This window comes from Somniosus microcephalus, chromosome 32, assembly GCF_052327205.1.
Source record: "Somniosus microcephalus isolate GS21.2 chromosome 32, FLI_Smic_1.0, whole genome shotgun sequence".
Classification (NCBI taxonomy): Eukaryota; Metazoa; Chordata; class Chondrichthyes; order Squaliformes; family Somniosidae; genus Somniosus; species Somniosus microcephalus.
Window position 1 is genome coordinate 24,828,289 of NC_141018.1, and position 23,191 is coordinate 24,851,479.

Genomic DNA, 23,191 nt, shown 5'->3' on the forward strand with positions numbered 1-23,191 from the left:
ATCATTTAAAAATGCTTTAAAAAAAGCTAAGTTTATTTTTAGCCCTGTAAAAAACTTTAATTTTTTTTTCAAAAAGTTACATTTTTGTTTAAAATACTTAATTTATTGTAATTTCAAGTCATTTAAAAAATGTGATTTTTTAAAAAAAATTTAAAGTTTTACTATGTTTTGGGGCGATCTCCATTCATATATTTGACAGGTCTTCCTGTCAAGTGTATGAAGGGAGATTCCCTTCTTTGATTGGCTCCCCATGGCCCACGTGCTCCCAGGGACGCTGCGAACCGCCTGCGCCTCTAGGATACGTGGGCCCTGAGCACTTGGAGTTTGGAGAGGCCCAGCATCGGAATTGTGTGCCTCCCGGGAGCCCTCGGGTAAGGGCGTAGATTTTTCCAGATCACAGTCCTCCGCCCGCGGGAGGCCTGCGATCGGAAAATACGGGCCATTAACTCAACTTTTAAAAACAGCTGGAAAAATATCTGCTTGGAAATGTAATTGAAGGTTACATGGTAAAGTGCGGACAGATGATTAAATACCCCGGGGACCGCAACAATCCCCGTACGTCTGCAACTATGGAAATGCCATCTGTGGGAAGTAACCAGCCAGTATTGAAGAAGAGGGGTTGGAAGGTTAAATAGATATCCTGGCGTTCCGCCCAATTACCTTCAGGGGTCAGGGAGAGATGTTTGCAGAACTTTCCCTCCTGAGATTAGATAAGTTGGGTAGGGTTGGCCATCGGGCAAATTGTGCGTGGTCTGTGCAAGGAGGTTTAAGGGATGAAAGGCCTTTCCTCATTTCCTGTTTAAAGTTTCTTAATACAGCGTACACACAAAGGTTACTGTGACGAAATAAGGGTTGATTAAGTCTACTTCTTTGTGATGGTTACCACACAGGTCACTGAAAGTGCAGATCCGTGACATCTGGACACTGAAATAATTCTCCTCTCGAACTTGTAAAAAATGTTCAATAGATCCACAGTGATGTAATGACATCATAACACTTTCCAGACACCTTCAGGCAATAAGTAATACAGTATGTTTTCCACAAACATCTCCCTGTCTCCTGCTGAGAAACAGTCCAGAATACCACTCTTAACTGCTAAAAACAATGTGCGAGATGCCATTAAACCAGGGTGATTCACTGTTCTCCCCCCCACCCCCCATCGAGAGCCGCTATCCTTTTCTCATTCTGGGCTGTTAGGCTGTGAATGAAGGTTGAGCGACACAAAGATCAGCATTGAATGTCGAGGGCCATATTTTGAAAGCAAAGTAGGCAGCATTCCTGGCTCGTGAAATAAGGTCGGAATTGTGGGGAGGGAAGGAAAGGAAGAGGGAGGGAAGGGAGAGGGGAAGGGGAAGGGAGGGAGGCAGGCAGGAAGGAAGGAAGGCTTGTATTTCTATAGCGCCTTTCACGACCTCAGGACGTTCCAAAGCACTTTACAGCCAATGAAGTACTTTTTGAAGTGTAGTCACTGTTGTAACGTGGGAAACGCGGCAGCCAATTTGCGCACAGCAAGCTCCCACAATTAAATGGATCAAGCGTGCCAACTGCCAAGTTAGCAGGCACTCGCACGCCAGACCTGTACCCGATGGCCAACAGACCAGCTACATACTTGAGGAGAGGGCAACATTGGGAGAAGGGGCCACATGTGCGTCACAAAATGGCCACATGTGCGTCACCAATAATGTCCTACATTTTGGAGAATCCAGGCAGACCCAAAATATGCAGGGTTGCCTTGTGTTAATCTGTGCTCGTCACGGGCAAGCAGACACAAATAACACAGTTTGAAGCTGGTGGGTTCCTCCTTTCTCCCAAAACAACAAGTAAGCACAGAAATGTTCAGAAAGTGCTTCAGAGAAGCTCCCGAAAAGTGCAGACCACCTTTAAGAGCAAAGGGAAGGGGGGGACTCCCTGTGCAGCAGGCTTTTAATATAGGTGCTGATTCAAGTGCTCAGGCTGCATTATAGGGATTAGCCCACATTCAAAACCTTTTGAGCATCATAATGAGCCTAGTGTATGACTGAGGCACAGGGTCCCAAGGGCCATAATTACTACAGGGCACATTATAGCATGCTACATGCACGGGGCACCGAGCAGGCATCAGCACGCTATCAAGGACCAAGGCAGTGCTGATACTGCGGTCTGACGTACGACTGCACTAAATGTTGCTGGGTACTTTACTATCACGTCGAGAAAATCCTGTGTCTGAATTTGGCCCTGGTATTAAATTTATCTTAACGTTGGCTTCGAATCTGCTCAGAATAACACATCGTTGAAAGGTGTTTTCCCCACACCCCCCACTTTGTCCTGCTTATCCTTAAATGCTTTTAGATGTCCCTGTAAATCAGTAGCCTGGCGTAGTGCCCGACATCACTTCAGGGTGAGGGGTCCAGTGTAAGTAGAATTTGACAGCGTTCTTTGGCTGTAAAGAACCATCTGTTTGAATCTGAGAATTTATAGATGTTGCCTTAACATCAGTAAGTGTTAATGTTTCAATTTGAGCAGGAGAACATATAGATGCTCCTTCCGTATCAGCCGTGGCTCAGTGGGCAGCGCCCTCGCCTCGGAGTCAGAAGGTTGTGAGGTTCAAGTCCCACTCCAGAGACTTGAGCACAAAATCTAGGCTGACACGCCCAGTGCAGTACTGAGGGAGTGCTGCACTGTCGGAGGTGCCGTCTTTCGGATGAGACATTAAACCGAGGCCCCGTCTGCTCTCTCAGGTGGACATAAAAGATCCCACGGTACTATTTCGAAGAAGAGCAGGGGGAGTTCTCTCCGGTGTCTTGGCCGATATTTATCCCTCACTCGACATAACAAAAACAGATTATCTGGTCATTATCACATTGCTGTTTGTGGGAGCTTGCTGTGTACAAATTGGCTGCTGCATTTCTCACATTACAAGGATAACTCCCCCGCTCTTCTTCGAAATAGTGCCGTGTGATCTTCTACATCCATCTGAGAGAGCAGACGGGGCCTCGGTTTAATGTCTCATCTGAAAGACGGCACCTCTGACAATGTAGCGCTCCCTCAGCACTGCAGTGTCAGCCTAGCTTTATGTGTTCAAGTGTATGGAGTGGGACTCGAACCCACATTCTTCTTGAACCATTGGCAAGTGTGCTACCCACTGATCCACAGCTGACACGTAAAAATGGACTCAGAACACCAATGTAAAGTGTTACATATTTAAGAGTCAGAGCTAACATCTTAACAACAGAGCTCATTATACTGCTGCTGAAATGTCTAAGTGCTCTACTGCAGTGCACGATATGAGGTCCTGATTGCTGATGCAGTAATAATGATACATGCTGATAGCATTTGCTTAAGCATTGATAGTTGTAGTCCTACACAGAAACTGAGAAACCAACCTGCAGGGTGAAGACGTTTGGGGAAAAATTCAGTTGCTTTGCGCCTCCCGCTAGCAAAGCAACATATGAACATACGAATTAGGAGCAGAAGTAGGCCACTCGGACCCTCGAGCCTGCTCCGCCATTCAATAAGATCATGGCTGATCTGATTACTCCACATTCCCCCCGATAACCTTTCACCCCCTTGCTTATCAAGAATCTATCTACCTCTGCCTTAAAAATATTCAAAGACTCTGCTTCCACCGCCCTCTGAGGAAGAGAGTTCCAAAGACTCACGACCCTCCGAGAGAAAAAAATTCTCCTCATTTCTGTCTTAAATGGGCGACCCCTTATTTTTAAACAGTGACCCCTAGTTCTAGATTCTCTCACAAGAGGAAACATCCTCTCCACATCCACCCTGTCCGGACCCCTCAGGATCTTATATGTTTCAATCAAGTCACCTCTTACTCTTCTAAACTCCAGCGGATACAAGCCTAGCCTGTCCAACCTTTCCTCATAAGACAACCTGCCCATTCCAGGTATTAGTCTAGTAAACCTAGTAAAGTAACTAGCACCCGGGTGCAGCGCCGCCAACACCTCCCGCGAAATTCAGTGGGAGGATAGCGGCGGTGGTAACCGTTAGCGCCCCGCAGCGCTGCACCACCGACGATGACATCATCGCCGCGCGCAACGCCCCGCTCGCGCCCCAGCCACAATCTACGGTAGCGCCCCCTGACTTACCGCCGGACACTATATCCGACGGGGTCAGGGGAGCCTACCTGCAGCGGGAGCGGCGCTAATTAAAGGCGAAGTTCCGGGCAGCCATTTTTGTTGCTGGCTGCCTGGCAATACCTGCTCCCGTTGCCATCCCCGGCCTTCTCTTCAGCACCCCACCACCCCCCCCCGCCCCCACAGAGTGCCGGCTGCGCTCTGTGAGCCCGGCACTTCTCGAGTGCCGGGCTCTTTTGCCGGCACTCCGATCCCCGGGGGCCCAGCTGAGCCCCGGGTGACGCTGCACAAGGCCCCTCCCCTTTAAGAAGGGGAGGAAGGCCTGCGGTACCGCAGAGCGATGTGCCGCAGCGGGTGGTGCTGCAGCACGTAGCGCCGCGATATTCATTCGCAGCGTCCCAAGAGGGAGGCGAAGCGCTTCCAGTAGCACCCCGCTTCCCTCTCGGGACGCTACTGATGAATTTCAGCCACGGGGGCGCTAATTTTTTCGGGCAGCGAAGTTAGCGCCCCAAAGGCGGCGCGACTTAATTTTTTCCCCCTAGAGTGCAAGCCTTGGCAAGGATAGAAAGAGCAAAATAAACTAAATCAGGAAGCAATAAGTATACCAAGACACCAAGGTTTTGCTTTAAAAGTCTGAAGAGCATACTTTGAAGGAAGGAGGTTTTTTTATGTAGTCATGGGATGTGGGCATCGCCGGCAAGGCCAACATTTATTGCCCAACCCTAATTGCCCTTGAGAAGATGGTGGTGGTGGTGGTGAGCCACCTTCTTGAATACAACTGAGTGTCTTGCTAGGCCATTTCGGAGGGCAGTTAAGAGACAACCACTTTGCTGTGGATCTGGAGTCACATATCGGCCAGACCGGGTGAGGGCAGCAGATTTCCTTCACCTAAAGGACATTCGTGAACCAGTTGGGCTTTTCAGACAATCCGGTAGTTTCATGGTCACCATTACTGATACAGGAAACTTTGTGCTATCCGGCACCGACGGGACCGAGCTGTTGCCGTTCCCTCAAAACTGCCGGACACACCAGCGTTAATGTTGAAGCGTACGGAGCTTTTCATCTCCGTATCTGGCAACAAACACTGTTGCTTAGCAACAGCTTCTAAACAGTCGGCCCGTACCTTGGAAGCGTCTCTGTAGCTTAGCAACAGCTTCAGAGAAACTTTTCAGAGCCTGACTGTTGAACAAAAAAGCCACGAGAAGAAAAAAAACCTAACAAAACGGCTCCTGATTTTTGCCGGTGGCTCGAGCTTGCCGGACATTTAGCCTCTGGATAACACAAAGTTTCCTGTACTAGCTTTTTATTCCAGATTTATTTTGAATTGAATTTAAATTTGGATTTGATCTCATGTCCCCAGATGATTTGCCCAGGCCTCTGGATTACTAGTCCAGTAGCATAACCACTATTAGTGAGGGAGATAAGACAGTTCGCAGGTCCTAGGAATAGGCCCCGATTTTAACTCCAGGTGGATTCCCCAATCAAGCCTGAGTTAAAATTACAGTCGGGTTTCAATGATGTCACTAGGCCACAACATGCATATGTAAAGAAGGACCCTCTTGGCTCCGGGCGGGTCTCCTTGCTGCCTGCTCAGGAGAGCAGGTTAAAATTACAGATGTTGCGATCATGCGACTTTCGGACAGGGTAATTTTAAGGGCCCACCTGCCAGCTTTCTGCTGAGCGAGTAGGGTTAAAATCGCCCCTGTGTCAGAGTGGGAGACTTTGCAATCAGTATTAATTTCAATATAATGAGGAGGGAAAGTACTTGTGGAACAGTAAGTTTGGAGTTTAGAAGGAACAAAAGTGGAATGTTCTAAGGCGAACTGGCCTTACTTTCAACAAAGTAGAGATAAGAAAGATTGGAATGGAGAGATATGGGGTGCGGGTCCCCTGTAAGGCAACAAGCTAAGATTAAGATGCGGTTGCTGTTGATAAGAGTTGCAAGAGGCATGAAAAAGTTCTTTGAAGATTTGAAACAAATAAGGTTGTCATTGCCCCGGTGAAAGGCATGGATAAGGTCAAGATAAAGTGGTTCAGCACTGATAGGAGGTTGTGTGCTTTGATGGGAATGTGAAAGAAGTTGATGAGGGAAATAATCAACAGGCGCGGATAAAGGTAGATGACCAACATGATACAATCATCAGGATTTTAATGAGTATCTTCACGTGAGACTGCCTGAGTCGCTTACACCAACTATCACAGCCTGATCTGCTGCTGTCAGGTTACAATGATAATGCGATTCCAAGTTTGTTCCAATATGTTAAATGGCTCTTGCTCAAAGCTGTTCCCTTTACGTTACCAACATTTGGCTGGTTTACATTTTCAAAATTGGGAGTCGGATTAAATAAGCATCTTAAACTTTTTTTGAAATCAGTTTGTGAAGCACAGAACTGCAATTGCTTCCCCGCACTGTTACAGTCGTAACAACGCGCATTTATATAGTGCCTTTCACGACCACCAGACGTCCCAAAGCGCTTATACAGCCAATTAAGTACTTTTTGAAGTGTAGTCACTGTTGTAATGTGGCAGCCATTTTGCACACAGCAAGCTCCCACAAGCAGCAATGTGATAATGACCAACTAATCTGCTCTGGTGATGTTGTTTTGAGGGATAAATATTGGCCTGGACACCGGGGATAACTCCCCTGCTCTTCTTCGAAATAATGCCATGGGAATTTTTTACATCCACCCAAAGGGTTAAAGTCTCATCCGAAAGACGGCACTTCCAACCGTGCAGCCCTCCGCACTGCACTGGGAGTGTCAGACTAGATTTTTGTGCTCCTGTCTCTGGAGTGGGACTTGAACCTACAACCTCTGACTCTAGAGGCAAGTGTGCTACCCACTGAGCCACAGCTGACACTAGCGCAATTGTAAGGAACGTCCCGCACCTCTTCACAGATAGGAGCCAGGGAGGGAGACGTTCGGAGGGGTGCCCGATAAGCTTGGTCGTGGCGATGTGTTACAACCATTCATCTTAATTTCAGACCACTTCACTCCCTCTTTGAAACAATACTCAATTAAAAGTCGAGATATTCAGCAATCTATTCCTGCCAAGGCATTCCATTTTCTGACAATCTACTGGGGTAAACAAAACAAAAGAGTGTGCACAATGGAAATTTTCGAGCACTGTTGTGCAGCCACAAGATTATATATTGGATCTTTCAACTGTAAACCATGTGTGGCAAATCAGTGATTTTATTTTTATTTAATCTAAATACAGATAAGAATCTACAAGTTATGAGCCAGGTCCTCAATATGCACCAGTTATTTACTGGAGTATAGAAAGGGGTTGTGTTTTGCTGGAAGGAACAAAGAATGTCAGCAAGGCCTTTTGTGTCTGCCGTGGTTCAGTGGGCAGCACCCTCGCCTCTGAGTCAGAAGGTTGTGGGTTCAAGTCCCACTCCAGAGACTTGAGCACAAAAATCTAGGCCGACACTCCAGCGCAGTACTGAGGGGGTGCTACACTGTCGGAGGTGCCGACTTTCGGATGAGATGTTAAACCGAGGCCCCGTCTGCTCTCTCGGGTGGATGTAAAAGATCCTGCGGCACTATTTTGAAGACGAGTAGGAGAGTTCTCCCCGGTGTCCTGGCCAATATTTATCCCTCAATCAACATAACAAAAACAGTTTATCTGGTCATTATCACATTGCTGTCTGTGGGATCTTTATGTGTGCAAATTGGCTGCCGCGTTTCCCACATTTCAACAGTGACTCCACTTCAAAAGTACTTCATTGGCTGTAAAGTGCTTTGAAACATCCAGAGGCCTTTCATGACCTCCAGACATCTGGTCTTTCTTCTGCTTCTTTCTTTTACTATAACTCTTGGAAGACTAAAGGCTGCTGCTGTCCCTACAGAATAAGTTTAAGGTGCCAGAGGAAGGCAGCATGTGACATCTGTATTACAGCTGCGCAACCATGTAGAAAGTGTTGGGTCTTTGGAAGGGGAAGAAGGTGTGGGGAAGAGTGAAAGAGATAGGAACTCCCGATGTCCTGAGGTGCTGGGGAAAAAATTGCTGAGAGTAGGAGGCTTTGGAATAAGTCTCGATTTCGCCAGAAATGAGAATGTAGCGCAGGGCAAGTGCGTGTAGAACAGTGAGCTTGGAGTTCAGAAGGGACCAAAGTGGAACGTTCTGAGGAGAACAGACCTTGGTATCAATGAAACAGAGACTTGGAATGGCGAGAGAGGGGGTGCAGGCCGCAGATGAGGAGGTAACCTATAAGGCAACAAAGCAAAAATAAAATGTGGTAGCTGCATCACTTCCACCTCCGTAACATCGCCAGTCTCCGCCCCTGCCTCAGCTCATCTGCTGCTAAAACCTTCATCCATGCCTTTGTTACCTCTAGACTTGACTATTCCATCGCACTCCTGGCCGGCCTCCCACATTCCACCCTACGTAAACTTGAGGTCATCCAAAACTCAGCTGCCCGTGTCCTAACTCGCACCAAGTCCTGTTCGCCCATCACCCCCTGTGCTCGCTGACATACATTGGCTCTCGGTTAAGGAGCACCTTCATTTCAAAATTCTCATCCTTGTTTTCAAATCCCTCCATGGCCTCGCCCCTCCCTATCTCTGTAATCTCCTCCAGCCCCACAACCGCCCCCCCACCCCCCGAGATATCTGGATCCTCTAATTCTGCCCTCTTGAGGATCCCTGATTATAATCACTCAACCTTTGGTGGCCGTGCCTTCTGTTGCCTGGGCCCTAAGCTCTGGAATTCCCTGCCTAAACCTCTCTGCCTCTCTTTCCTCCTTTAAGACGCTCCTTAAAACCTACCTCTTTGACCAAGCTTTTGGTCACCTGCCCTAGTTTTCCCTTATGTGGCTCGGTGTCAAATTTTTTGTCTTGAAATACTCCTGTGCAGCGCCTTGGGATGTTTTACTACATTAAAGGCGCTATATAAATGCAAGTTGTTGTTGGAGCTGACGATTAGAGGTTGCAAGAGGCACGAAAAGGTCTTCGAAGATTTGAAAATAAACAAATTTGGGGAAGACATATGCCTGGCACCTTTCCCCCTCCATAGTGATTGCACCTGTCAGTGTGCAAAGTAGGAGAAGGCTGGAGAAGCTGGAAGGAAAGCATTAATATTTGATTAAATGTGACTTGCGTATTAGTTTCTTCCACTAGCTCATTAGAAAAACAACATTAAAGATTTATGAGAGTTTTTTTTTACATGATTAAGGTTATTGAGCCTCCATCACTTTGAAAGCAGACCTTAAAATTACTAGCTGGGGTTTTCTGCTTCTACCCACATCAGTCTGTGATTGCCTGCCCTCTAAATTGAATGGATGGAAATCAGTGGCTGGCACTTGCAGGGGTGGAAGATCCCCAGCCATCATTTTCTGACCTGTTTCTGCTCATCTACACTTTGCATCTGATTCAACTGAGGGAGAGTGTAAGAACATAGGAAATAGGAGCAGGAGTAGGCCATTCGGCCCCTCGAGCCTGCTCCACCATTCAGTATCATGGCTGATCTTCTACATCAACTCCACTTTCATGCCCTATCCCTTGATTTATTTAGTGTCCAAAAATCTATTGATCTCTGTCTTGAATATACTCAACGATTGAGCCTCCACAGCCTTTTTGGGGTAGAGAATTCCAAAGATTCACAACCCTCTGACTAAAGAAATTTCTCCTCATCTCAGTCCTAAATGGCCGACCCCTTATCCTGAGACTGTGACTCCAGGGGAAACAGCCTCTCAGCAACTACTCTGTCAAGCCCTCTAAGGATTTTATACATTTCAATGAGATTGAAGGGTGGGAGAGACCACCCTTTGGGCATCTCCATGGATCAATGCCATTTCTGGCTGGCCTGTTCACAGTACAGGGAGACCACTCCCCCTCCCTGGTTTGTATTATCTTCTCTCCACAGATAATCTGATAGATTCTTCCCTAATTCATCCTCTAGTAGAAACAGGGGCACAAATTCCAATTAACACAAGGGAAAACCCTAACCATTCCATCAATCTGAAATGTTTTTTTTTCCAAAATCTTGAAATCCCTCAACATGAAGGTCACGGTTCATGCAAGCCTCATCCAGTCATGTATCATCCAGTTATCAAACATTAGTTCAAACTGTTTAAGCACTTCTGACCTCTGAACTAGCACCAGAGCCTATCTGGTGTGACAGGAGGTCTGACTGTACACAGTTTTGAAAGCAAGAGACATTTCCCAGGCATCTGGTCCTCCCAGATTGACCAGGATCAAACAGCAATGGAATGGGAGGAACAGACCCGGGAATGGACGGTAAAGAGATCAGCAATAACAGTGACATGAAACGGATACCTTAACTGCGAGGTTGGTTTAATCAGGCGACTCACTGAATTTAGCTCAAACCCTTTTACCTTTTTTCAACCGCACAAATGCTTTGACTGCAGGGATTCTGACTTTCTACCTTTGTCCTTTTATTCGAGGCCAAGAAAAGAGAATCATTGCCTGTCTTTTGGCAAATGCCACTAAACTGGGAACAGGAATTTGGGTTGTCCTTTCTGCCGCACAGGCAGAAATGCGCAGGGCTCATAAAGTGGGCTTTTATGACAAAGTGTTGAGTCATCTGCCAGTGGCAGGGAAAGTGGAAGTTGAGATGATACACTGGGGCCTCCAGACATTTGACGGTTCTTTCAACCTTGATGGTGACCTGCAGCATGGACCACGGCCCTTCGCCTACTTTTTCCTCAATGTAAAAGCAAAAAGTTCCGCACTTGAAAATTGGCACTTTTTGGGGATTATTGACGGGAGAATCACAAATGATTGAATTCAGCAGTCACTATTCTGCCAATTAAAACCATTCATTTCTTTTTTTTGGAAAATAAACAATGTTGAAGCCAAGCAGTGTCATTTTGGCAGCGAGGCCAATGAGGAGGTTGCAGTCGCCACCCAACCCTGATCCTATAACCCCCCAGCGGGGTCGATTTTCCTGGAGCCGTGAGGCGGGCTTTTAGGCGTGCGGGGGGCTAAAATCCCGAATTCGGGGGTCCTGACACCATCCTGCCCAAAACCCGCCTCCATGTAAGTTTCAAAGGAGGCGGGTGCCCGCCCCGCACTGGGACCCGCCGACCTGAGGCGGGAAGGGATTAGTGCCAATTTTTAGCCTAATCCCTATTTTGAGGAGTGTCGTGTGGGATTCCCGACGGCTCTAAACCACGCCAGGTTAGAGGAGGCGGGCCGTCGGGTTGAAGGACTTGGAGTGGTTGAGATGTCAGTGTTCAGGAGAGTGATGGGTGCATGAGTGCAAAGGTAAGTGTGTTTGGTGTGTCTAAAGTGTGTAAAGAAGTTTAAATTACCTGCACTTACCTTTACAGCCTTCCTTCCTCTAGGTTTCGGGAGTCCATCATTCAGCCGGCACAGAAAGCAGAATGGCTGCGATCTGTCAAAAGTGACAGCCTGCAGCTTTCAGTGCCGGCGAGATTTCTAACTGAGTCTGCGTAGAAGGACTCAGGTTAGAAGTAAGATTGTCAGTGTTTGACAGCTTCAAACAGCTGTGAAATACTGATATTTCATGTCAACACGTCTTGACAGATGAAATTTCAGTCTGTGACGTCACCTGTTGCCAGGTGGCCCTTAATTGGCCTGCTGGGCAGGCTCAACAAGGTCAATCAAGGGAAAATCGCGTGGATTGGCCACAACTCGATGGAGGCGGGACTACAACCCCGAAAGTTGTATTCCCGCCTCCTTCCCGACTTCTGAATGAAAATCCAGCCCAGAGAGTGACTCGTCAGGTACTTGCTGTGGGAAGCCCAATTAACAGTAACCGCTTGTAAGCTCTCCCAAGGTACAACGGAGGTCAGTGCGTATAGGGGTACGGCACCATATTGGTTATGTTACTGGATTAGTAATCCAGAGGCCTGGACTAATGTGAATTCAACTCCCACCATGACAACTAGGGAATTTAAATTCAGTTAATTAAATAAATCTGGAATAAAAAGCTAGTATCAATAATGGGTTGTCATAAAAACCCATCTGGTTCACTAATGTCCTTTAGGGAAGGAAATCTACAGTCCTTACCCGGTCTGGCCTATATGTGACTCCAGACCCACAGCAATGTGGTTGACTCTTAACTGCCCTCTTACCAACAGCAACCACATCTTAATCTTGGCTTGTTGCTTTAAAAGGGACCCGCACCCCATATCTCTCCATTCCAATCTTTCTTGTCTCTATTTTGTTGCTACTAAGGTCAGTTCGTCTTAGAACATTCCACTTTTGTTCCTTCTACACTCCAAACTCACTGTTTTACACGTACTTTCCCTGCTCTAACTCCTCATTATATTGAAGTTAAAACTGATTGCAAAGTTTTCCGTTTTGACACGGGGGCGATTTTAACCCTACTCGCTCAGCAGAAAGCTGGCGGGTGGGCCCTTAAAATTACCTGTCCGAAAGCCGCCATGATCGCAACATCTGTGATTTTAACCTGCTCTCCTAAGCAGGCAGCAAGGACACCCGCCCGCCTGGAGCCAAGAGGGTCCTTCTTTACATATGCATGTTGTGGCCCGATGACATCATTGAGACCCGACTGTAATTTTAACTCAGGCCTGAGCGGGGAAATCCACCTGGAGTTAAAATCGGGGCCTTTTCCTAGGACCTGCGAACTGTCTTATCTCCTTCACTAATTCACAAATGATCTGGAGACATGAGTTAAATTCCAATTTTAAATTCAATTAAACACAAATCTGGAATAAAAAGCTAGTATCAGTCATGATGACCATGAAACTATCGGATTGCTGTAAAAACCCAACTGGTTCACTAAGGTCCTTTAGGGAAGGAAATCTGCCACCCTCACCCGGTCTGGCCTGTATGTCACTCCAGGCCCACAGCAATGTGGTTGACTCCTAACTGCCCTCTGAAATGGCGGCTCACCGCCACCTTCTCAAGGGCAATTAGGGATGGGCAATAAATGCCGGCCTTGTCAGCGGCGTCCACATCCCGTGAATGAATTTTTAAAAGTACGTTGTTTGTAAATTTCAGGCTCCAGGTCAGAAGAACCCTGAATGAAATGCCTGGCTTTATTTTTTAAAGATAGCTTTGCATCTATAACAAAGTGGGACATCTGGCATGGACTTGGATTCTTGGAGACTTGAGGCTTGAGAGATATAAATGATGTTATTTGCCGATGGCTGCTTCGTATCTGAGAACCCAAGAACACACTCTTTGCTCAATTCTAAATATTGTCCACGCACACTAACCTGAAATCGACAGATTGAAGGAAAGGGTTGTTACAATCTTGAAATGTCAATGATGGCATATGATGTGGAGATGCCGGTGTTGGACTGGGGTGGACAAATGTAAGAAATCACACAACGCCAGGTTATAGTCCAACAGCTTTATTTGAAATCACAAGCTTTCGGAGCGCTGCTCCTTCGTCAGGTGAAGTGGAGAGATGCATAAAAACACAGCTTATATAGTCAGAGAATAATGTCAGATGTTTACAGGTAGAAAGATTACCTGTAAACATCTGACATTATTCTCTGACTATATAAGCTGTGTTTTTATGCATCTCTCCACTTCACCTGACGAAGGAGCAGCGCTCCGAAAGCTTGTGATTTCAAATAAAGCTGTCGGACTATAACCTGGTGTTGTGTGATTTCTTACAATGATGGCATAATCAGCTATTATAGTGATGTAAACTTTAAGCATGAATTACGTTATTCATACTCCTCTGCTTTCACTGTTATATGACTAATAGTCACCCAGGCTTCCCACTCCTGACCAGTGATCCATCCTCGAAAATATGGATGTCAGATGAGGAGGGTGTTGGACATCAGTATGATGCAATCCCGCGTGAGGACTGTATTCCCAGCATGCACTGCCAGCCATGGATATGTCCTCCAGCAGCTCCAGGCAAGCAAGGGAGAAATAATTGGGGGCTCCAAAACTAACGTGATGTCACCTGTGTCTCAGTGGGTAGCACACTCGCCTCCGAGTCAGAAGGTTGTGGGTTCAAGTCCCACTCCAGCGACTTGAGCACATAAAGCTAGGCTGATACTCCAGTGCAGTGCTGAGGGAGTGCTGCACTGTCAGAGGTGCCGTCTTTCGGATGAGATGTTAAACCAAGGCCCTGTCTGCTCTCTCAGGTGGACGTAAAAGATCCCATGGCACTGTTACATAAGAAGAACTGAGGAGATATCCCCGGTGTCCTGGGCCAATATTTATCCCTCAACCAACATCACTAAAACAGATTATCTGGCCATTATCACATTGCTGTTTGTGGGAGCTTGCTGTGCGCAAATGGGCTGCCGTGTTTCCCACATTACAACAGCGACTCCACTTCAAAAAGTACTTCATTGGCTGTAAAGCACTTTGGGACGTCCAGTGGCTGTGAAAGTTGCTGTAGTCTTTTTTTCTTTCTTTTACATCTACAGATCGATGAATGGGATACAGCAGCTAATGACAATAGAGAACTTAAAGGTCTAAGTCTACGTGGGTTGCTCTGCATCGGAGATCATCTTAGAATTCAGCTTTGCCATACAACCGAAACAATCACGGCAATCAGCGTGTCCGTCTAGTACTGGGACACTCACAACCGGGCAGAGTAAAACAACTTCGCTGAAAACCCAATAAAAACACTCAAAAACTGTGGTCTGATTACATAGAATGCACGGCAGAGAAACAGGCCATTCGGCCCAACTGGTCCATGCTGGTGTTTATGCTCCACACGAGCCTCCTTCCCTCACTCTATCAGCATATCCTTCTATTCCTTTCTCCCTCATGTACTTATCTAGCTGCCCCTTAAATGCATCCATGCGATTCGCCTCAACTCCTCCCTGTGGTAGTGAGTTCCACGTTCTCACCACTCTCTCTGGGTAAAGAAGTTTCTCCCTAATTCCCTATTGGACTTATTACAGGAAACTTTCTGATATCCGGCACTGACGGGACCGAGCTGGTGCCGTAACATCAAAAGTGCCGGACATACCAGAGTTAATGTTTAAACATACAGAACTGAGAAGCTCCGTGTGAATCAACAAACCCTGTTGCTTAGCAACAGCTTCAAAACAATCGGCTGCAGCTGCAAGCGTCTGTAGCTGAAGCTGTTGCTATAGCTACAGACCTTGCAGTGCTTGACTGGGAAAAAAATAGCAACGAGAACTAAAAAAACATATAGAAAACAGCTCCTGATTTTTGCCGTTAGATCGAGTATTCCAGACATATAACCTCCGGATAAACCAAAGTTTCCTGTAGTGACTATCTTATATTGCATTTCAATCAAAAAGCATGGTTAAAACTGCCGTCAAGACACACACCTTTTTCATTATTTCCCAATCAGATGTGTGGAACCTGACCACACACTGCAGCTCTTTGTACCTACATAGATTCCCTCACTGTTTACCAAGCTAACAGAAATGCGGCCAGTACTCTTATTTTGTTTGTTCCTGTTTGACACCGTCCAGCATTTTTGTTAAAAAGAGGCAGAGTCCACTTTATTTTTTTAACATATGTGATGCCACAGCTCATCCGCTGCTGAAACCTTCATCCATGCCTTTGTTACCTCTAGACTTGACTGTTCCAACACACACCTGGCCGGCCTCCCACATTCTACCCTCTGTAAACTTGAGGTCATCCAAAACTCGGCTGCTCGCCTCTTAACTCGTACCAAGTCCCGTTCGTCCATCACCCCTGTGCTCGCTGACCTACATTGGGTCCCAGTTAAGCAACGCCTCGATTTTAAAATACTCATCCTTGTTTTCAAATCCCTCCATAGCCTCGCCCCTCCCCATCTCTGTAACCTCCTCCAGCCCCACAACACTCAAGAGATATCTGCGTTCCTCTAATTCTGGCCTCTTGAGCATCCCCGGTTTTCAATGGCTCCACCATTGGCGGCCGTGCCTTCAGCTGCCGAGGCTCTAAGCTCTGGAATTCCCTCCCTAAACCTCGCCGCCTCTCTATCTCTCTGACCAAGCTTTTGTACATCTACCCTAATATCTCCTTGTGTGGCTTGGTGTCAAATTTTGTTTAATTACGCTCTTGTAAAGCGCCTTGGGAGGTTTTACTGCGTTAAAGGCACTATATAAATACAAGTTGTTGTTGTAAAAAATCAGTGCAGGGCCCATTAAACCACAACAATTTGTTTTAAAAATACAACAGGCCTTGTTGTGATGGTTAGCACATTGTGAATAAAAAATTAACTGTACCCAAAGGCAAACCAAAACAAGGGAGTATGCCCGTTCTCATACGAGAGCCCAATGTATCACCATATCAAGTTGTGCTCTCAGCAACTGTTGCTCCTCATCCAATTCATGCAGCACTGTGGGAACACCCATAGTGATTCTCATCCTCCCAACTTTGCCAGAAAAGTATGTTGTCGCAAACTGAAGGCTTCAGCAAAAAAAAGGCAGAAATTTAGAGGGGAATAAAAGTACGCAGGATAATCAATGCACACGTAGAGACTCTGAATACCAAACAACTAGAATTCAACATCCCATGAAACAGCAACCTTGCTCCAAATAAAGCCAGCCCCATATACTTGGCGTACATCCCATTATAATGGGGCAAGGCACGCGCTGGGTGAAAAGCCTCACTCAACGCTGTGAAACTTAGCATGGGACCTCATTTGGCGAGATATGCCATTTAAATGAGACTTGTAACACATTTTCTAAACAACAGACATATGTTAGTCAAGTAATAATTATGGACTTACTGTTTACTTTCAAAATTCAAAATGACTTGTTTTTTTTTGAAACGAAGAATTCCAATTAGGTTGAGGCGGCACTGTTTACTCTTTCCTTCAGCTTAATACGCTATCTGAAGTTTAGAGAGTATAATCCGAATAGCAACAAATGCTACAACAGGTATGTAATTAGTAGCTTGTCATGTTTGTTTTACTCTCATAAACCCACACACACAGCCTCTCTGTTTTAAAAAAAAGTCAGTGTCAATTTTACCTGAATAGTCACAGACTTGAAATGTATCCTCACACTTTTCTTTAAATAATTTTGCAAAAACAATGAAAGAGATTTTGAGAGAGACTATGGCCGGGATCTTACCTGAGGCGGCGCGTTGGGGGGCGGGACTGCTGGTTTCCGGGTTCTAGTCCCGCCCCCAGTGACGTCCGACGCACAGACGCTATTTTCCCCTGATTGGCCTTGTTAAGCCCGGCCTGCGGGCTTGCCGGCCAATTAAGGGAAAGCCGGTGTCAGGTGACATCAGTGCATGACGCTTCATCTGCCAGTTTTGTTAAAGTGACAGGCCCCATAATTTTTTAACAGATGATTTGACAGTGTTTGGCAGCATTGAGGTGATGTCAAACATTGACGATCACTGTCCAAAGGTGAGCCCTTGCACCCAGGCTCACCAATGACTCTCTCCTTAGGAGAAAACAAATGGCAGCTGCATGTGAGTTTGCAGAAGCCATCTGTCAATTCACCCAATCAGATGAGGCTGCACAGAAACATCAAATATTGTCAGCTGCAGATATATGTAAACAGAATAAAAATATTTCTCACTACATTCTCTCACCTGTCATACTTACCTTTGCACCATTGCACCCATCACACTACCTTTGCAGCAGTCTTTTGCACACTTACACTGCAGCAGACCCACAGCTCACCTCGCTGACCCTGGCGGGGTTTCCCGCTGTCAGGAAGGCCGCATCAGCAGGAAGAAAATGGTAAAAAGCCTCTTAACTGCCTGTTGACTACCTGTTAACAGGCAGTTCATTGGCTCTAATCCCCTTCCCGCCGTTAGGAGACAGGTCCCTGTGTGAGTCGGTGACCCGCCTCCCGGGAAGATGGTTCGGAGGCGGGTTGGGACCCGCTCCCAATTTTTCCCATTTTCCCTGCAGTCCCGGCTCCAAACCCGCCTCCTCAGGGCTGGTAAAATCCAGCCTTGAGGGAGAGAGAGAGCTATATTCCAAACCACTTGGCTCGCTGATGGATCCTGGGAAATTATGCTCGCTGCACATGCTCTGGCTTACAGGGTTTCCTTTCAACAACAACAACTTGTATTTATATAGCGCCTTTAACATATTAAAACGTCCCAAGGCGCTGCACAGGAGTATTTTAAGACAGAAAATTTGACACGAGCCACATAAGGAGAAATTAGGGCAGGTGACCAAAAGCTTGGTCAAAGAGGTAGGTTTTAAGGAGCGTCTTAAAAGGAGGTAAGAGAGGTAGCGAGGCGGAGAGGTTTAGGCAGGGAATTCCAGAGCTTAGGGCCGAGGCAGCAGAAGGCACGGCCACCAATGGTTGAGCAATTATAATCAGGGATGCTCAAGATGGCAGAATTAGAGGAGCGCAAACAGCTAACAAGAGTCACCACTCTGGTCAGAAATATCAAATCCAAGCCCAGGCGCTTAGGAGCGACTTCTGCCTTCAATTAAAGACTCAAATGAAGGTATTAAAAAAAGGCATAAAATCAATTTCATTGATAAATTTAACCATGTTAATGTGAAATATTTCTCTTTGAAGGATTTTATTTAGAATGTTATTTTGGGCATTCAAGATTTTGGTGAAAAAAATGGCAGTCAATTTAAAAACAAAAATTTGAGTGATTTAATTAGTTCATCAACAGACTGTGACAGTGGATGTTGACATAGGAAAATTAGATTTAAAATGCAGACGTGGGAATTTACAATGGGAAATGATGACATAAAATTGCAACCAAAAAGCTTGACACAGGAAGTAAGGTTACACACATGCCCACGTACATTATTTATATATAGCTTTGAGTGTGCCACTTCAGAGGTCACAGTTCAAAGTAGCAAAAGTATATTTAAAAAATTCACGCTGGCTTCTTTTAACCTGGAGCGAGAAGATTTCGAAGCAGCTGCCAATCTACTAATGTCCCTCACCAAAAATAATTCACCTCTGACTGACCCCAGAGTCCACCTACTCACCGAAAGCAGATTCTAAGATGCTGTAGGTAGAGGCCAGGTTACCCAGTGATTTGTAAAGGTTTAGCATGTTTTTGTATTCAATGCCCAATATTTACAAAGCCAAGTATCCCATATGTTTTCTTAACCGCCTTATCAACTTGTCCTGCCTTTTTGAAAGATTTGTGAATATGCACCCCTGGGTCCTTCTGCTCTTGCCCGACCCCCCTCTCAAAATACGACCGTTTAGATTATACTGCCTCTCCATGCTGTTTCTTCCAAAGTGCATCACTTCGTGCTTACCCGCATTAAATTGCATTTGCCATGTGTCTGCCCATTTCACCAGTCTGTCTATATCCTCCTGCTGTCTGCTGCTATCCTGCTCATTATTTACTAGTTTGGCAAGTTTTTGTATCATCCGCAAACTTCAAAATTCCACCCCCTATACCCAAGTCCAGAATATGTATATATAACAAGGAAAGCAATGGTCCTATTGGGGTACTCCACTGCATTCTATACTCCTCTCCAGTCAGGAAAACATTCTTAACTCTAACCAAATAGATTCAGCCTTTGAACCCTGTAGTTTATCGCCGCTCTGTAGAACTGCAATATTATCCTTGAGGGAATGCCTGCAATATTAAGTCATTGTGAGTTCAAAAAGAAACTGATATTTAATGAGCAATTAGGGAAATAGAAAAACAATGAAATGAAACTGTGTGTAAGCTGTCATGAGAAATCCCGCAGGATTTTCACTTGTCACTGAGAAACTCTATCTGAATGATCCACTGCAGCTGGACTAAAGACTAGCACCCTTGCCTCCGAGTTCAGAAGGTTGCAGGTTCAAGTCCCACCCCAGAGAGTTAAGCACAAAATCTAGGCTGACATTCCAATGCAGTACGGAAGGAGTCTTTCGGATGAGACCTTAAACTGAGGCCCCTCTGCCCTCTCAGGAGGAAATAAACGATCCCACTGCACTATTTCGAAGAAGAAGAGCAGGGGAGTTATCCCCGGTGTCCTGGCCAATATTTATCCCTCAATCAACATAACAAAAACAACAGAAAACGCTGGAAAAACTCAGCAGGCCAGGCAACATCCAGGGAGAGAGAAACAGAGTCAACGTTTCGGGTCGAAACCCTTCGTCAGGACTGAGAAAAAAAGGCAGGAAATTAAACAGATTAAAAGGCAGTTTGGGGGCTGGGAAATGGGGGAGGGGATGAAAGAAGAGACATTAAGAGATATTCAAGGTGAGACAAGATGGTAATAGGACAGGTAAAGAAACAGGCAATGGCTCTAGATGAAGTGTGAAATGCGCTGGCAGAGTGAGAGACAGCTGCCATGTGGGAGAGAGAGAGAAAAGGGAAAAGGCACAAACCAAAAGTGTGGATAAAAAATATAAAAATATAATAGGGGCCGAGGTTATGATCTGAAATTGTTGAACTCGATATTGAGTCCGGAAGGCTGTAAAGTGCCTAATCGGAAGATGAGGTGGAAAAACAGATCATCTGGTCATTGTCACATTGCTGTTTGTGGGAGCTTGCTGTGCGCAAATCGGCTGCCACATTTCCTACAATACAACAGTGGCTACACTTCAGAAAGTGCTTTGTTGGCTATAAAGTGCCATTGGGCCGCATTCGGCCCGTCGAGTCCAGCACGGGCTCGACGGGCCGAATGGCCTCCTTCTGTGCTGTAACCATTCTATGTTTCTATAAAGCGCTTTGGGACGTCCGGAGGTCATGAAAGGCGCTATATAAATGCAAGTCTTTCTTTATGAGTGGAAAAAGAAAGCTGATTGCAGTGGGACCAGAACATTGCATCTTCCAACACAGACAACACTGCCCAAATATGATCAGTAATGATGAGAAATAATTTTCAAATATTAATTTGACATTTGTACCGAATACAGCAAGACCCGATGAAAAGGTGTTGTAATTCTCACCGCCTGGTGTATGTTTATGCAATAAACATGCTTCAAAAAATGAACTTCACCGTTTTAGAAGCATGTATCTTTCTCACTAACATGTGTTGGGGGACTGCACTGGGCAATAATACAGATGTGCCATGCAAGCATTTCAAGAATTTCAAGCATGCTTGAAGAAAACAGTAATTTCATGTTAGATTTTGTTCCAACAGCAAAACAAGGTATCGGCGACAGCTCGTTACACATTTTAAAAACCGTACCTCTGCCAACTTGGTCTGGTCTGTATACACTCCCCAGGGCCATACGTACAGGAACCTGGCGCCCCTGTTGTTCAGCCCCACCATTGGAACCCGCTCTCGGAAGTGCGTACTGGTCCAAATTAGTGACAGGGGCATTTGGCTCAATGTTGCGGGACGAGGGGTAGGGGTCCACTGGGACATTGCGGCTCAATGGGTAGAAACCAGCGCCTGCCCCTTCAGAGTTCGCCCTTGGGCCTAAGTAGCCAGCCTCTGAGGATGGGCCTGGGGCTTGAATCGCAGGACTTCTGCCAGCGCCAGATGGCGACAGGGCCGATGGACCCTCTCCTGCCGGCCCCCTGCTCTCATCGTACAAGCTGTGCATGTATCTCCTATCAAGTCCATCGGAAGCAGCAGGTTGCTGGGGGACGTTGTAGCGCTCCTGCGCAGGAATTTGACCCTGGGGTCTGTAGGGATGGACATTTTCTCCATACTCGTCATCTCTGGTCCTGGGCTGATAGAGGTAACCCCCACTTTCCAAGGGTAAGCTCCCAGGCACTCTGCGATAAGGAACGCTTTCATCCACCGCGTCGAAGCCCCTTGGCGAACCATATTCATAGCTGGGGTCATAAGAGTTGGGGTAAGATGGCTGGGCAGCTGGAAAACGTGGGTAGGATGGTTGAAGAAAGGGGGATTCGGAGAAGGAGCTGGATTGGCGTTGCCTCTGCCTGGTGCCTTGCCTTGGGGAGGACGGGATGTATCTGTGAGTGTTGCTGGGATCTCCAAACGTCCCCTGTCTCCAGTTGTCCGGCACTTGGCCAAAACCGAAAGGATGCCGAGTCTGACCCCTCACCGTCTCTGAGCCCACCCTGCCTGGTTGGGACGGGGCTTGGCGGCGGCCAGTGCCGGCCGGGCGAAGTGGTCTACTGGGATTCCTGCTGGAGCCTCCCAGCCAGACCCTGGGGTTGCTCTGAGGGGTGACCTGGCCGGCGGGGATGTACTCGGAACCGGTGTTGAGGAGGCTGTAGACCCGGCCGTTGTTCTCCCACTGGATCATCTGCCTCCAGCGCCCGTTGTTGCCCTGTCCTTGCCCCTGAACTTGGACCAGCTGAAAGGTCAGAGCAACTAACCAGGAAACTGACCAGCCCAACAGAGCCCGCATCAGCAGCCGCCGCACTCCTTCCATTGCGACAAGGCACCAACTTATCCAGTCGCCTGAAAAACTTTGTTAGATCTTCTCTCTCTTCCTCCTCCGCATAAAGGCGACCAGCTCAAATTTCCTGCTGGTGCTCTTGTCCTGCAGCGCACAGCTCCAAGCTGGACATCTTGGGAGAGGGCTGATGGTGAGAGGCGAGATCCCAGACAAGTCTTTGCCTCATAGGTTCTCAGTGCTCTGCAGTGACACTTAATGCAACCACTGACTTTGTGCCGCCCTTCCTCCCTTCCTTCTCTCTCTCTCTCTCTCTCTCTGTTCACATCGTCACCACTTGGTCACCCGTTTGCTCTCCTCCACTCCAGTAACTAACCGCTCTTAGGTCTGAAGCAACTCGCCTGCGAATGGACTTTTCTTCAGAGGGGGATTCCGTGGGATCCCTGCGCCCGACGAGTTTTCGTTTATTTTTTATTGTCTTGCACAAAACAAATCTCTGCTCAGCCCAAACTGGAACTCAAGTTTACCGTGAGGCATAAAAGTTAACTTATCGAATTGCAACTTTCCACAGAAGTGAAACATGCCCTCCCATATCCAGATAGTTTGCAATAATTTTGAGATGGGGCAATTTTCTTCATCATCAACTCGCGGTATTTCCCCCAAACTGTCTGATTCTTCTCCTAGGAATGCAAAGAGAGGTTGGATTAAATTGCTGTTCGCTCGTCACCGCCGGGGTCTGCGCTCTCTGATGATGCATTCACGCTCCTCCAAAACTGTCCTGTGAGGTGAAGCATCACAGGGCCATTGCAATTGCAGTGTGAGTGCAGCCCAATGTCGGATCTAACGCGGAATGAGCTTCCCTGCGAGTGACTCTTATCCCAAACAGCCGATTGGCGTCAGTACAAATTGGTTTCCATTTTACATCGATGCTAAAAGCTATAATATTAAGTTTAATGGACCTCCAGATTGCTTTGGCTTCTGTTTTCTTTGGTTCGATAGATACCAAGGAGGAAACCCACTT

The 23,191-nt window shown here is 46.6% G+C and overlaps 1 protein-coding gene across 1 annotated transcript in view; it reads right to left on the minus strand.

The window, feature by feature from the left end:
- Window positions 1–22,973, minus strand: part of loxl1 (lysyl oxidase-like 1) — a 119,348-nt gene extending 96,375 nt beyond the window's left edge. The window contains exon 1 of the mRNA XM_085972228.1: window positions 21,045–22,973. Within this exon, the coding sequence (XP_085828354.1) occupies window positions 21,045–22,206 (1,162 nt within the window). The 5' untranslated portion in view covers window positions 22,207–22,973. The remainder of the gene's footprint in view (window positions 1–21,044) is intronic.
- Window positions 22,974–23,191: the final 218 nt, after the last annotated feature.